Genomic DNA, 14,565 nt, shown 5'->3' with positions numbered 1-14,565 from the left:
CCACCTTGAACTTCATCTGTTATCTAAAAGAATCTGCAGGAACTAATTTAGTATGGAATGTTTTGGGTCAGACAAGGTATTGGTTGCAGTACAGTGAAAAGTTTAAATATTTGTTTATACCTATTATTCCAAAATTTGCTCTCTGAAGTAGCAATTGCCACACTGGGGTTAGTTTTTGTTCAGTGTTTCTGCAGCACTTAGTGCTCTAGTATATTGGTAAAAATTTGTTCTTAGGAGTTCTAATAATGGAAATAGTTTTGCAAAATTGGACTGATTTTGTTAAGTGCCTGTCACTTTTCTGATGGCACCACCTAGTGGAGTCACTGCTGAAAGGAACGATGTATGGAAGGCAAAGCCTTCGGCTCTATCTGGCATTGGCATCTCTCGAGAGAAAAGTGGTCACATTTTTCATCCTCAGCACACTTGCAGCTGTAAATGTAGTACCGCTCATCTCTGTTGTGTCTAGAATGCACATTCTGTGCTGTAGTTATGGGAACTCTTCATTACTGCAAATTCCATTATACTAAAGAATATTTGGTGTCAACATTATCCAAAGATGAGGAAGAGCTGAAAGCCCCAAGTGATGGGTGGCAAGTCATCCCAATAAGACCCAATGTTATATCAACCCTGATGAAGCCTTCACCAGCTGGGGCCTCCAAATAATAACCTGCAGGAGTTAGAGGTTGCAAAAACTGAGATGTTTTTGGAGAAGCATTTCATTTCAACCTTTGCTTACTCATCTGTCTTTTTTGGATCTGCATGTGTAAATGTTCCTGTTTGCCAGTATACGTGTGGAAAAAAACTCCAGTAGTTTCTGAGATACTTGCATTTTTAATTATTCCACATCAGAAATATTATCCATAGCCAGAGACTGTACTTGAGTCAGTCACTACATTTGTGTTAACAAACTTAACATACCTTTCTCATTTTTGAAAAGAATCTGCAAAGGGTAAAAATAAAAATTTTCCACTCAGCATGGGAGAGGGTAGGTAAGATGGGTACATAGGAGTAGCACATGAGGCACTGCTGGGACTTTGCCTCCTTCATGCAGATCAAGAGACTTCATTGGTTACCCAGGGCACACCAAGTGAATACTCAGGCCCCGTGGCTATAAGATCCACAGACATCTGAGTGTGCCAGCACTGCTGAGAGCAACAGTGCCATTCCTCCCCTGCTCCCAGCTGCTTGTTCATACTACTGTATCATCCCTTCCATCAAGCCAACACAAGCATCTAGCGTGGCCACATCGCCTGCAACATCAGGAAATGAACTGAGAAGTGGTGTGTTAGCTCACAAATATGATTATTTAACAGCATCTTTGGTCTCTTACTTTGGTCTAAAAAAACCTATACAAGGCACACTGAAACATGCTTAGTCCATGAAGTTAGCGGTAGTTAGGAACAATGAAAGTAGAGTAAATTTGATGAAGTAATTCGCAAGCTCCTTGACTGCCTCCACCTCATATAAGCATCCTTCACAAAAATGACTGCAATAAAAGACTATGCATGTGGGAAAGTCTCTAGAAGGGATTAATACAGGTATACAGTTGAAGTTCATAGCTACCTTCTGATGGCAGAGGTTGACAGAGAAGGAGTGCCGTATACGCTGACCTCTGGTGTTCACAGCCCAGCCTTACACCCCCCCTTCAGGGGTATCCTATGGGCTATGCCCAAGTATCCTAGAGTCATAGAATCATTCAGGTTGGAAAAGACCTTTAAGATCATTGGGTCTAACCATTAATCCAGCAGTGCCAAGTCCACCACTAAACCATGTTGCTAAGCACACCATCTACACACCTCCAGGAATGGTGCCTCAAGCACCTCTCTGGGAATCCTGTTCCAATGCTCAGCAACACTTTCAGTGAAATTTTTTTTCTTAACGTCTGATCTAAATCTCCCGTGGTGCAACCTGAAACCATTTTCTCTTGTCCTATCGCTAATTACTTGGGAGAAGACACTGACCCCCAACTCACCACAAACTCCTTTCAGGTAGTTGCAGAAAATGATAAGGTCTGCCCTCAGCCTCCTTTTCTCCAAACTAAATAACCCCAGTTCCTTCAGCTGCTTGACATATGATTTGTGCACTCTACGATTCACCAGTATCTTTACGCCCCATCTTTCACTAAGGTTTCCACATAGCTCCATCCTTCATTTCAGCCCCACAGATATCTGTGTCTTCTGCTGTGTTTCACACTAATATGTTTCCCGGTCATGTACTCGGTTAATTTAAAATCGGTTGTCATGAAATTCTTTAACACAAGGCAGACTGTTTTACCCAAAAGGCATTCTTGAAAGAAAACGAGTTTGGTTTATGGAATTTCTCTACCTGCCTGCCCAAAATACAGCTCAAAACAACACAAAACACGCTCAACGCTCTTGTTGGACAGAGCTGAAAGCTCAAAAACTCATGAACGGGCACGAATACCAAAGAAAAATTAATAACCGGCAACGAAAGCAAGGCGGCAGGGGGCGTGACCGGTGAGGGGATCAGCCCAGCTGGCTACCCCTTTGCCGCGCAGTTTTTGCACCTGCGAACCAATCGCGCAGCCGTCCAGGGCGGGACGCCGCGGTGACGGACGCCTCTGCGCCACAGTTGCCCCCCCTCCCCCGCCGCAGCTCGGCCCGGCCCATCTCCGCCCTGCGACCTGTGTGTGTTGTTGTCCATTACTGGCAGCCGAGCGCAGCTATCCGTCCGGCAGGGGTCCAGTGCCCCCTGCACCGCAGCAGAGACGAGCGGGGCACTGTGCCCGAGGACGAGTGGGGGTGGCCCGGGGAGGCGGCCTCCCGGAGGCGGTAGCGGAGGCTCTCGGGGTGGGGCAGACGGGCGGGATGCTCGGCGTCGCGGGGCACCATGGGAGAATCCGCAGGCGCCCGGCATGGCGGCGTCGGCGGCAGGCGGCTGAGGGGCGACGGTGGCGGCGGCGGGGGGCCGCCATGGTGTCACCTGCGGCGCGGCTGGTGGGGCTGGGCGTGTGGGCGGCGCTGACCGGGGGCTGGTACCACGACCCGGAGCAGGGCGCCTTCACCAACAGCTGTCACCTCTATCTGTGGCTCTTTCTGCTGACGCTGCCCATGGCCCTGCACCTGGTGAGACCCGGCCCGGGGCGCGGATGGGGCGGGGGCAGTGCCGCGGGCCAACCTGGAGGCAGCTGCGGCAAGGGCATGAGCGTAACGGAAAATACACTGACCCCGGGGGTGGTAGTGGTGTGTGTATGTGTGTGCGCGCATCTGAAAATAGGCTCATTGGGTTTTACGTGAATATTTTGTGTCTAAAGGTTAATGGGCTAAGGACTCCAGGCGCGTTAGCCTGGGGCCGGATCTTCTATCGCTGCTGAAGCAGTTGAGTCGGGTTACTTGTGAAGGGTTGCAGTGTTGGCCTCTGCAAATGCTGAATGACCATTGGGACGTTTGTTCAAAAAACCTCTTAGACAGATTATTTAAAAAAACAAAACAAAAAAAACAGCTTTACCTTCTGAGAAGGGTAAATAAATGGAAAAATCCAAATAGCATGTAATTAATATGCCTTTCTGAATGTCACTGGTGAGTCACATGGTTTTTTGTGACATGCAGCTCCTTTTGTGCTGAAATTTTAAACATCGCAAACAAATGGTTTTTATAACTAGAGTTTGTTTACCAGACTTTACAACAATTTTCCTCCAAAACGTGACACTTTCCCTCTATTTTACTGTGTTTTCCTACTGTGTGAGGAAAGCTGAAAAGTGCAGCTTGTTGGGTCATTGCATCTATTCGTTGGTGTGCACTTTAGTGAATCTAGCTTAATATTGCTTCCAATAATTTCCATCCATTGGGTTCTCACAGTGACTCAACTAAATTCTTAACTAAGTTCTGTAGACTTTTTTTGTTGTGTGTTGTTGGATAGATTTCCTAAAGAGGTCTCTTTGTCCTATATGGTCAGATGCTGGCCTGATTTTCAAAGAGCATTCACAAATCCCTCTGCAAACCCAGTGGAAAGTAAATCTTGTGTTTTTAATGATCAGTTGATAGACCTTTTTTTTGTGGCATGGGTTGCAGTTAATTCCTGTAAGCATGACTTTATGAACCAAAGTAGCAATATGTTTTCTTCTGACCCATAGGGTCTATTTCCCATGCAAACCAGCAAGACTTTTACAATCTAGGATTTACTATTAAGTGGTATGTGTGATTAAAAGAAAAAAAAATCTGTTTATATTTTTCCAGTTGATATAAGTTGTGGTAAGTATGTATCTGAAAGAGTATGTATTTGCTTGTGGGGAAACTCCTGAACTGATAGTGTGGACAAAGGCATGCAGCATTGCAGAAAAGAGCAATGGATACAACAATTGTAGTTCAGAAAGTAATTATTCAAAAGGAAGGGGAGAAAACCTAATTTACCTACTGAACTCTTTTTGGGCTTCATCTTTGCCTGTCTAGATGAACTTGCTGTTTATATGGACTGACTTTCTGATGAATCATCTGGTTAAATGCAGGATGTGTTTTCTTGAGCTAACGTATTACTATGGGAATTCTTTATCCTTGATAAGAATAATGCGTTTATTATGCTGGCTGCTTGGGAGAAATGGTGTCCTTAAGTATTTGTTTTCTTGCCTTTAACTGGTTGGACTTTGTAAACTTTGTGCAAGACATACTCTTTCCATTGAGAAACCTGAATGTGCTTTTTTTAACTAAAAGCTTTCTTTGGGGAATTTTATTTATAATACAATATTCAGTAATGTTTGGGATGATACTTCCGTTGCATGCTTGACACCAGTAGTTTTAGATTCAGCTAAAGCAGTCACTGATGTTTCTTGAAATGGCAAAGTCAAAACAAATCAGAGTACTACTTTTTAAAAATTTCCTTTGCTTGGGATAATCTTTAGCTGTGCTTTTGTCCAAGTCAGAAAGTCTGATTGAAACAGTTTCATTTGAATGAATTGGCATTACTTGTCTGGCTGTTTTTAGGTTTTTCATGCTGGCTGGGCAGAGATGTGCTGACAGTTGCATCAGGAAGCTTATAGTATCAAGTTGTTTCTGTTGTGCAGATAGAGGATTTGATTCACTAGCTTTGTTAGCATAGTTTACTCTGATAACTAAGGGTTCCATTATTAGCTTCCCCATCCCTAAAAATGCAGATCTATGTTTCCATCACTTCCTTTTCTTTCTCATTCATCCTTTGTGGTTGTAAATATTCAGTTAAAAATATATGTTAGATATTACTTGCAGTATCATTACTATTAAAATCAACTTTCAAAATTTTAATGAGATCTCTTCTAACTTTGCTGTGTCAACTCTCAGATTAAAAAGTAAAGTGAAGTTATTCCACTAAAGAGTCCGGGTTTCCCAAGTGTTTTGTGCATGAAAATAGTGGTAATTATTATACAAATCCACTGGGCTGAATTCAGCCCTGGTGAAGTATCAGTGAGAGAGAGATGCAACTTTGGGAATCTTTTTACCATAGCTTATTTTAGAAGTCACAAAGACAGCACATTCATGTCTTGTTGAGTCCTCAGGATGGCATATTGGGTGTTTCTTCTGCCTGCTGGACAGGAAGCCCTTGAACTGATAGGGCTGTTACTTCTGACGCATTAGATCTTCCAATCATGCTGTGATAGGAGAAGTACAACATGGCAGTATAAGGGTGTGGGCACATAAATTACTCAGAGGTGAACTGTTATAAAACTTGCAGTATGTTAGCTGCTTCCAGTCCCATTTTGCCACACTTTACCCCAGTTTATTTCTCTGTAAATGTAAGAATGCATATATATGTCTCTGCAAGTATTTCCATGAAAGAGAGGTAACCTACATTGTACTTAACTTTATTTATTGTGTAGTAAGATGCACGCTTCCAGCTGAGTACATATTACTCCATAAATTTTATTTCCTACATGTTCTGCCATGTTTTAGACTGTGTGGTGGGCATCTCTTGGTTATTAATTTAATTAAATTAACAACAAATATTTATCTTTGTTTGTAGTACACTACCTCCTACTCTCTGCAAGCCCAGTGATAGTGGTTGACTAAATACTTGTTTGGTACTTCCCTCATTTGTGTTCTGTGGCACACCAAGACAGCGAGGCTCAGGTGCAGAGCAGTCTTGCTTTGTATGCCTCAGGTAGTCAAGCAGCAGGTGGGATGGATACATCTGGGTGGAATGGAGTTTAATCATTCTTTCCAATGTACAAGGCGTGGTATTTTGTTCAAAGGTTACACACCTTTTTATTAGAAAGTATATGCCTCAGTCACCTCTGCCTTTGTGCTACTCAAATAATGTTAGGAGAGGCATACAAGAGTTTGGCAGTTCCTCTGGGAACAATCTCTGCCTAGGGAGAATACCCAAGCAAAGGCCCTCCCTTCATGGGCAGGTCAACTCTGTTGTGTTTGCAAAACGTTAGGAAACAGGCTGCATTTCTGGCTGTGATCCCATGCTGTTTGGATGTGAGGTATTACAAGGGAAGCTACTGGAAAACAAAAAGTACATTATAGTAGTGTTTTTAATTGGGTGATGTTAAAGGAAGGTGAAACTGCAGCTTCCATAGAAATCTGTGGGATGTCATGAGGCCTGCTTTCTTAGGAATTTACATTTGTGGATTTTTATTTTATTTCCTAGCTTCTAATAAGGTGTCAGGTGAAGCTTTTCATGTCACTGGGGTGCTGTTCAAAAGGCTAGAGAGCTGTGTTAATGATTTAAAAACCTCATTTCCATAGGGAACCAGGCTAATTATAACTACAGTGCATCCTGCGGTTCCTCAGTAGTCAATAACTTAATTTCTCTGCAGCTCAAGCAGATTTGATAACTTTCACCTATCTGTACTTGGGAACCTGACCTTCAGTCTTATGATTCTTGTACCCTTCTGCAAGAGGCCTGATTCAGAAGATCAAGGACCTTCCATTCTCAGCTTCATCTTTCTTATAATTCCTCATGTGGGCAGGGAGCAAGCTGCAGACTTGTACTACTTTGCTTGCCGCAAGGTTCAGAACGTTAAAAATGCACTGGCCTTATTATACATAGGCAGACTTGGGCTTGTGAGAAGTGCTGTATATCTTAGGCAGAAGGGCAGGAAGAGCACAGGCAGGCTGATGGCATAGCTCTGGTAGTTGTGGTCACAAGGTAGAGATGAGGACATGCAGCACTCAGCATTTGCTAAAACTAGCTCTTTTTTCCACTTAGAACCGTAGAGGCTTCCTTTGATTCTGTTTTGTAGTGTGCTCTGTGCCCACAGACTGCATTACTGGATGTCTATTTTTGTTGTGTCCTCTTGACATTACTCAATATAATATTTATAAAGCTTTATGAATATTGCCTCTAGAGCATTTCTATTCTAGTGGCTCATTTGGAGCTCTTACTTAATAAGCAGTCAGCCTGTGCTTTTTAGCATGCAACTGAAGAGATGAACAAATCTGTCTTTTATAAAAGTCATTACAGATGCTTGGCTGTCGTTCTTTGTGAAACCGAATCATTTTGAACTTGTTTTGTGATTACGTTAGTCATAAAACAGAAATTCTTCAAATTCTTTCATCAAGTCTTATACCCTGAGGTTGTGGCCTTGCAAAATGACCCTCTTTCTGGCCTAAGTTTGCTAAATAATTAGAATTAGAATAGAATGAAACAGATTAGAAAAGATCTTCAAGATCATCAAATCCAACCTATCACCCAACACCATCTAATCAATTAAACCATGGCACCAAGTGCCTCATCCAGCCTCCTCCCAAACGTCTCCAGTGACAGTGACTTGACCATCTCCCTGGGCAGCCCATGCCAATGGCCAGTAACTTTTTCTGTGAAGAACGTCTTCCTAACATCCAGCCTAAACCTTCCCTGGTGCAGCTTGAGACTGTGTCCTCTTGTTCTGGTGCTGGTTGCCTGGGAGAAGAGACCAACCCCCACCTGGCTACAACTTCCCTTCAGGTAGTTGTAGACAGCAAGAAGGTCTCCTCTGAGCCTTCTCTTCTCCAGGCTAAGCAGCCCCAGCTCCCTCAGTCTCTCCTCATAGGGCTTGTGCTCCAAACCCCTCCCCAGCTTTGTTGCCCTTCTCTGGACACGTTCCAGCAAGTCAACATCTTTCCTAACTGAGGGGCCCAGAACTGGACACAGGACTCAAGGTGTGGCCTAACCAGTGTGGTGTACAGGGGGAGAATGACCTCCCTGCTCCTGCTGGCCACACTATTTCTGATCCAGGCCAGGATGCCATTTGCCTTCTTGGCCACCTGGGCACACTGCTGGCTCATCTTCAGCCTACTATCAACCAGTACCCCCAGGTCCCTTTCTGCCTGGCCTCTCTCCAGCCACTCTGACCCCAGCCTATAGCACTGCATGGGGTTGTTGTGGCCAATAATAGAACATTGCATATGAATCAGAACAGTCATAAAAAAAGGTTTGCCTGCAAATTTTCACACGCGCATCTTGAAGATGCGAAGTCTTACTGAGCCAAAAGCAGCAGCAGAATAACAAACCACTTGCTTGTAATGACACAGAAATGACTCAACATACTCATTTCAACATCAAGATAAATGCAGTGACTTGTTTTAGAGATGAACTAAGTGTGCCTTGTTCCTTTCCCTGCACCTGTATGGACGGTGTGCTTTATTTACAAATCTGAAAATAATTCTAATCTTCTACATCCAAACATTCCTCGACCTGCAGTGCTGGTAGCTGAAATGATAGATTTAGACCCAATCCTAAGCATTGAAAAATCTCTCTCTCTTCCCATCTTCTCCCCTGTGGCCCCTGAAAAATTATTCAGGGATATAATAGTGCTCTGTTTAAAAAATAACAACAACAAAAATAACCTGAGAAGAGATTAAAGTCATTGAGAATGTAACTACATCATAACAATATATAAGGGCATTCCATTTCCATGACTATATTGCTAAGGGCTTTGAGGGTTTGGCCCTTTGTTTGTATCCATTTGTTTGTGTCCATTACTATGATTTGCCCTTTACTTTATGGATTTTACTTACAAAAATGTTTGTATATCATGCCTGTGAAAGAACTTTACAAACTATATTTGAACTGTAATGAATTTCAATGACTGAGGAATGTGGTGCTCAGATGAGCAAATAGAAAACAGAGCTGCAAATCAACAAGTACAAACTTTAGAAAAATAACTCAGAGGCTGCCTCTCCAACTGCATTTTATTCATTTGTTTTGTTCATTTGTTTGACAAGTCCAAATTAATTATTTAAAATACTTAAACAGTAAAGATACACAGGAATTCGTTGTGTAGTGTTAGCAAACGGAGATCAAACTACAGCATTTTGCTGTTAAATCATAACTGAAAAACAGTGGGATGGATTAGGAACTGGTTACCAAATAGAGTTCCAAGAGTGGTGATCAGTGGTGCCAAGTCCAGCTGGAGAGCTGTAACTAGCAGAGTCCCCCTGGGGATCAGTGCTGGGTCCGTTCCTGTTCAACACCTTCATCAGTGACATTGATGAGGGGACAAACAGACAAGAGTGTCTCCTCAGCAAGTTAGCAGATGATACGAAACTGGGAGGCTTGGCTGATACACCTGAAGGCTGTGCAGCCATTCAGCAAGGCTTGAACAGACTGGAGATTTGGGCAGAGAGGAAGCTAATGAGGTTCAACAAGCGTAAGTGCAGAGTCCTGCATCTGGAAAGGAATAAGAAACTGCACCAGTACAGGTTAGGAGGTGAACTGCTGGAGAGCAGCTCTGTGGAGAAGAACCTAGAAGTCCTGATGGACAAGTTGTCCATGGGACAGCAATGTGCCCTTGTGGCCAAGAAGGCAGATGGTATCCTGGGGCGCATTAAGAGGAGTGTGTCCAGCAGATTGAGGGAGGTTCTCCTCCCCCTCTACTCTGCCCTGGTGAGACCTCACCTGAAATATTGCATCCAGTTTTGGGCTCCCCACTTCAGGAGTGGCAGGGATCTGCTGGAGAGAGCCCAACAGAGAGCTACCAGGATGATTAAGGGACTGGAGCACATGCCCTGTGAGCAGAGGCTGAGGGCCCTGAGGCCTTTTCGTCTGGAGAAGAGAAGACTGAGAGGGGATTTAATAAATGTTTATCAGTATCTGAGGTCTGAGTGTCAAGAGGGAGGGGACAAGCTCTTCTCCATTGCACCCTGTGATAGGACAAGGGGTAATGGATATAAACTGCAGCACAGGAGGTTCCACTTTAACATGAAGAGGAACTTCTTCACTGTGAGGGTCAAAGAGCACTGGAACAGGATCCCCAGAGAGGTTGTGGAGTCTCCTTCTCTGGAGACTTTCAAGACCCATCTGGATGCATTCCTGAGCGACCTGTGCCAGATTCTATGGTCCTGCTCTGGCAGGTGGGTTGGACTTGATGATCTTCAAAGGTCCCTTCCAACGCCTAACATCCTGTGATCCTATGATAAGATGATAGTTTTTCAAAAGGGTTTTCCTCTTTGGAGATTAATAATGTTCTGGTTTGTGTGTGTATTTTTATAAATTCATAGTTAAGGAAAGGTTGCAGCTGCATTACTCTGGCAATGCAATCTTTTAAGAGGCTTAACGATGTTTGTCAATTCTACTGGTTTTGTTAATAAGGAAATAATACCCACAGCTAATAAAAAGAAGAATAACTCTTGTAAAATGGTTTGAAATTTGAACAAATTCTTAGACGACTTTGGTGAGTAGAATGCAAGTGTACTGTATGAAGATGCGCTATTTGTTGTGGTTGTAAAACTCTGTAGAGGTACAAATAATAGACAATAAGGAATAAAAAGTTTGAAAATTACGTCGAAATTTGAGTAGCATCTTCTCAAAATAAACTGTGATGATTATGTCTTTATTTTTCCTCTAGGCTTTTCCAGCAAATGCAGTTACGGTTTTTGTGTACTGCAGCTTGGTGACAGTGTTCTTCACAGTAATAAAGGTGATCAGTTACCGTCTGCACCTTATGTTTGACAAAGGTGAAGTAATTCAACAAAAGTTCTCAAGAAAAAATGGAGAGCAATGTAAAGATACAGAGGTTCCAGAAGGAAACACAGTCGAGCCCTCAATTCATAGGTAAGGTGTTCACTGCGTGTCGCTGGTACATTCTGTAAAAGGCATGAGTTTGCCCCGTGGTCCTTGCGTTTGTGAGGAATGGCACTTCTAACAACCTCCTTAGTGCTTTTATTTTCACTGGCTGCAAAATGCTTCTGTTGAAGCATGTGGAACTGCACCCAATTCAGAGGATGGGGCAGCAGCTGGGCACAGTGAAGACAGTAAGAAGAGACCTTTCTAGGAGGTGCCAAAAGACCCTGGAGAAAACCTGGGAGAAATTTTCTGGGGAGGCCTTAAATGCTTGCTCTTTCTTCTCCCTTTCTGTGCTTATGTGCTGTGAAGAGGAGAGGAAGTGGCATGCACCTGTTGGCAGAGAAAATGCTTTAATACCACGGCTTCGAAAACCTGAGCTCATGTTGCCTTTGTGTGCTTGTAGTGCTTCTCTCTGGGATCAAACCTAGATGCATAAGTTGCTTTTCCCCCTTATATTTTGTTGTGATTGTCTGTGATGCTTTTGGGGTCCTGTTCATAAAGAAAGCTAGAACTGTTTTTATTTCTCATGGGTGTTTGCTGGGTATTAACTGTCTGTCTGCTGAAAAGCCATATACTGTGTCTTTGCTGGCTGCTTCCAGGTTGGAGTGGTATTAAATGTAAAGGTAATACTGGGCTTAAGACTTGTACTGACATTTTTCAGATTTGTGTATAGGTACTATATTCCACTGCACACTTTTGGCATAAATGGGACATCTCTCTTCCTGGTTTTTCAATCTTCAGTCATACAAACAAATGAAGCTGGCAAGCTTCCATTGGTCTCAGGTGTTATGACCTATGTGAAAAATGCTGAAATAAGGTACATACAATAGTGATGACAGCATGGAAGTGTCCAAATACAGCTTAAACTGAGTAGGTTTGTTAGGCTTCTTTAGATAGAGATGTCTATATAAAAGAACTTACTCTGGATATTTTTTGGTGCATTTGCAGTTGGTACTGATAGCTCTGTGCAAGCTAAGTAGCACTAGAATTATTTGTATTTCTGTGCAAGCTAAGTAGCACTAGAATTATTTGTATTTCTGTGCTACTGCACTTCTGTGTCTTTACTCATGCACATCCATGCTACATTCCTGGCTGCGACATTGCTGGGAGTGTCGAGGTCTGTCGAGACTCTTCTGAGAAATGCTTCTGAAGTGTGTCACTAACCATACAAGAGACTTCCAGGCACTACCTCTCTTCCTCTCTTTACCTCTCATCCATTCACAGAGCTACTTCCTGTTTGAGAGGCTTCTCAGTTCTAGCCCAGCTCAAATTTAAACAGACCCTTGGTGTTTTCCTTTTCACTGGCTAATGAAATGAACGCAAACTTTAATTATCCTGCTTTTGTTTTGACTCGGAAGTAGAGGTAAAATCACTGAAAACTTGTGTGTTAAATCGTATAACTATTTCTCCTAGGAGGTCCTAGGCACAGAATTCCATTGTTTAGTACTTGATCAGAAAATAAAGAACTTAGTGTTTTGACTAGATGGATGACAGAAATTTTTGAACAGATCCTGATGGTTGGCAGGTTGGTTGAGCAAGGTTTTGAAGTCAGCTAACTGCAAAAAAACCCAAACAACAAACCAACCTGCAGAAAGGTGAGGAAGACACCCAAGTAAATAATTTTATGGCTTCTATACAGCTGTAGGGTTTTTTAAATGAGGAGTTTGGGACAAAAAAGGCCCCAACCCACACTTTTTGATGTTTCACTAGAGTGATTTTTGTGTTTAATTTCTTTTTTGCCTTTTTAATTTTTTTAACTGAACTTTGTTGTGTTATACTTGAGAATGTGTGGATTCTCATTAGTGAAACTTGTCCAAAAATACATGCTTATATCCATGGAAAGGCTGGTATAAAAGACACATTATGAGAGTTAGTGGATAATTGGGTGCATTTACAAAGGAAACAATCAACAAGTTGTCTTGGAACTCCTAATGGATATATGTTTGCCTTGGCTAAAACCTGAGGAAGAACTTTATTTTGTGCTCTAATGGTTATATATGTTATATAATACATTACATATTGCATTTCAAATAGTTGTTTAATGGGAGGTTTGTAAATAAAGGGGCAGTTTGACAAGCAGTATGTACACAAGGGTACAGTCAGAGGACATGAAAAAATTGTGTGAGGAGTAACATTTGACTTAAGTCTAATGACAAGCCCCAAACAGCCTTTTGTACCAGTAAATAAATCTGTGTGCATGCCAGGGAATCTACATGGCATTATATAGACGTAAGGAGTTACCTTTGCATTTCTCCTAGCAATGTTCTACTTCCTAAGACACTGGAACAATTTTGTACTGAGGAATTTGTAACTTTTTTTCTTAGCAAGTTGTCCTGGGAGGAAGAGGTGCAAAAAAAGGATACAGTATTTTTCAGCCATGTGGTTTTAGCACATGGGGCAAAGTGTGCTGTCACTTCACTGTGCTGGGCTGCTTCTTCCTACTCTGTTACTATTCCTCATCTTCCTCCCTAAACTCACTGTGATCACCTATGGTAAGGAGCATTGTGTCTTAGAGTGGCCAGAAAAAAATATTTTACCCCTCCCAAAAATAGTAAAATAAAAATACTCCATGTGGAATTAGAAGTTTAAATGGGTACACTATTTACAAATATTTACACTATGTACATGAATGCAAGACACCTGGGTTCACATTTCAGCTTACAACTAGTTCAGTAAGCCAAAAGCCTTCCAGCAACTCATGCTTCAGTGCCCTCGCAGGCCTCCCACCCTTCCTCCCTACCCTCCCAAGCTCTGCTGAATGGCTCCGATACTAAACTAGCTTTGCCACAACCAGGCCAGGCAGCGAACCTCCCCCACATTGCAAGAGATAAGGATCCACACTTGGATGGGAGAGGCAGAAAAAAGTCCAGAAAAGGAGCCAAACGATCTTTGTGCTCAGTTTATATAGGAGATACAGGGCTTGCGGGATGAAAGAACATAGCTTACGATTTCCGGCGTCTGTCTAGTTCCTGTGGAGGACTCTTAGGTCTCTGGTTCTTAAAGGTGTCTCACCTTAACCCACAGCACATTGCTTTATTTTTAATTTTGCTTCCTTTTCAGCAATAACACTGAGAATAATGGTGTCGGTGAGACCAACCAGAATGCCTCTACCCAAACAATCCATGACAGTTCAATGGTACAGACTCTGCACTTGCAGAACTCACCTGGAGCAATGGTTAGTGTGTGATTTTTCTCTAATAGTGTCTTCACTTTGTGCCGTCCACAGCTTACCACACAGAGTTTTATATTGCCAGGTATTGATCACTTAAACCATAGATCTGCCCTCATGGGGAGGAAGGGTCATTCTGTGAATCTATGAGGTATACCAATAATGCAGTTTGTCAGCCTTCTCCTAAAAGCTTGAGCTTGGAAAGCTGAAACTGGTATACATAATTCTGCACTTCTTAAGAGGAATATGTCTACCCTACAGATGTCAAATAGCCTTTGTAAATCTTGCCGAGAGCAACTGATTTTTGTGGCTGCTTTGAGAGAGGAGAGAGTCTAATGCAATTAAAGCAGCCTTTTACTGCCTCAGAAGAGGTCTGCTTCTGGAGCATTAGTAATTGAGTTAGCTTCGCATAACTA

At 42.6% G+C, this 14,565-nt stretch overlaps 1 protein-coding gene across 1 annotated transcript in view; it reads left to right on the top strand.

Moving 5' to 3' along the window:
- The first annotated feature begins 2,848 nt into the window (after positions 1–2,848).
- The window catches only part of PCNX2 (pecanex 2), a 156,805-nt gene continuing 145,088 nt past the window's right edge, over positions 2,849–14,565 (top strand). Inside the window, exons 1-3 of the mRNA XM_054162261.1 lie at positions 2,849–3,086; positions 10,763–10,968; positions 14,041–14,155. Coding sequence (XP_054018236.1) covers positions 2,934–3,086; positions 10,763–10,968; positions 14,041–14,155 — 474 coding nt within the window. The 5' untranslated portion in view covers positions 2,849–2,933. The remainder of the gene's footprint in view (positions 3,087–10,762; positions 10,969–14,040; positions 14,156–14,565) is intronic.

This window comes from Dryobates pubescens, chromosome 6, assembly GCF_014839835.1.
Source record: "Dryobates pubescens isolate bDryPub1 chromosome 6, bDryPub1.pri, whole genome shotgun sequence".
Classification (NCBI taxonomy): Eukaryota; Metazoa; Chordata; class Aves; order Piciformes; family Picidae; genus Dryobates; species Dryobates pubescens.
This window is presented reverse-complemented; position numbering and strand designations above follow the sequence as displayed.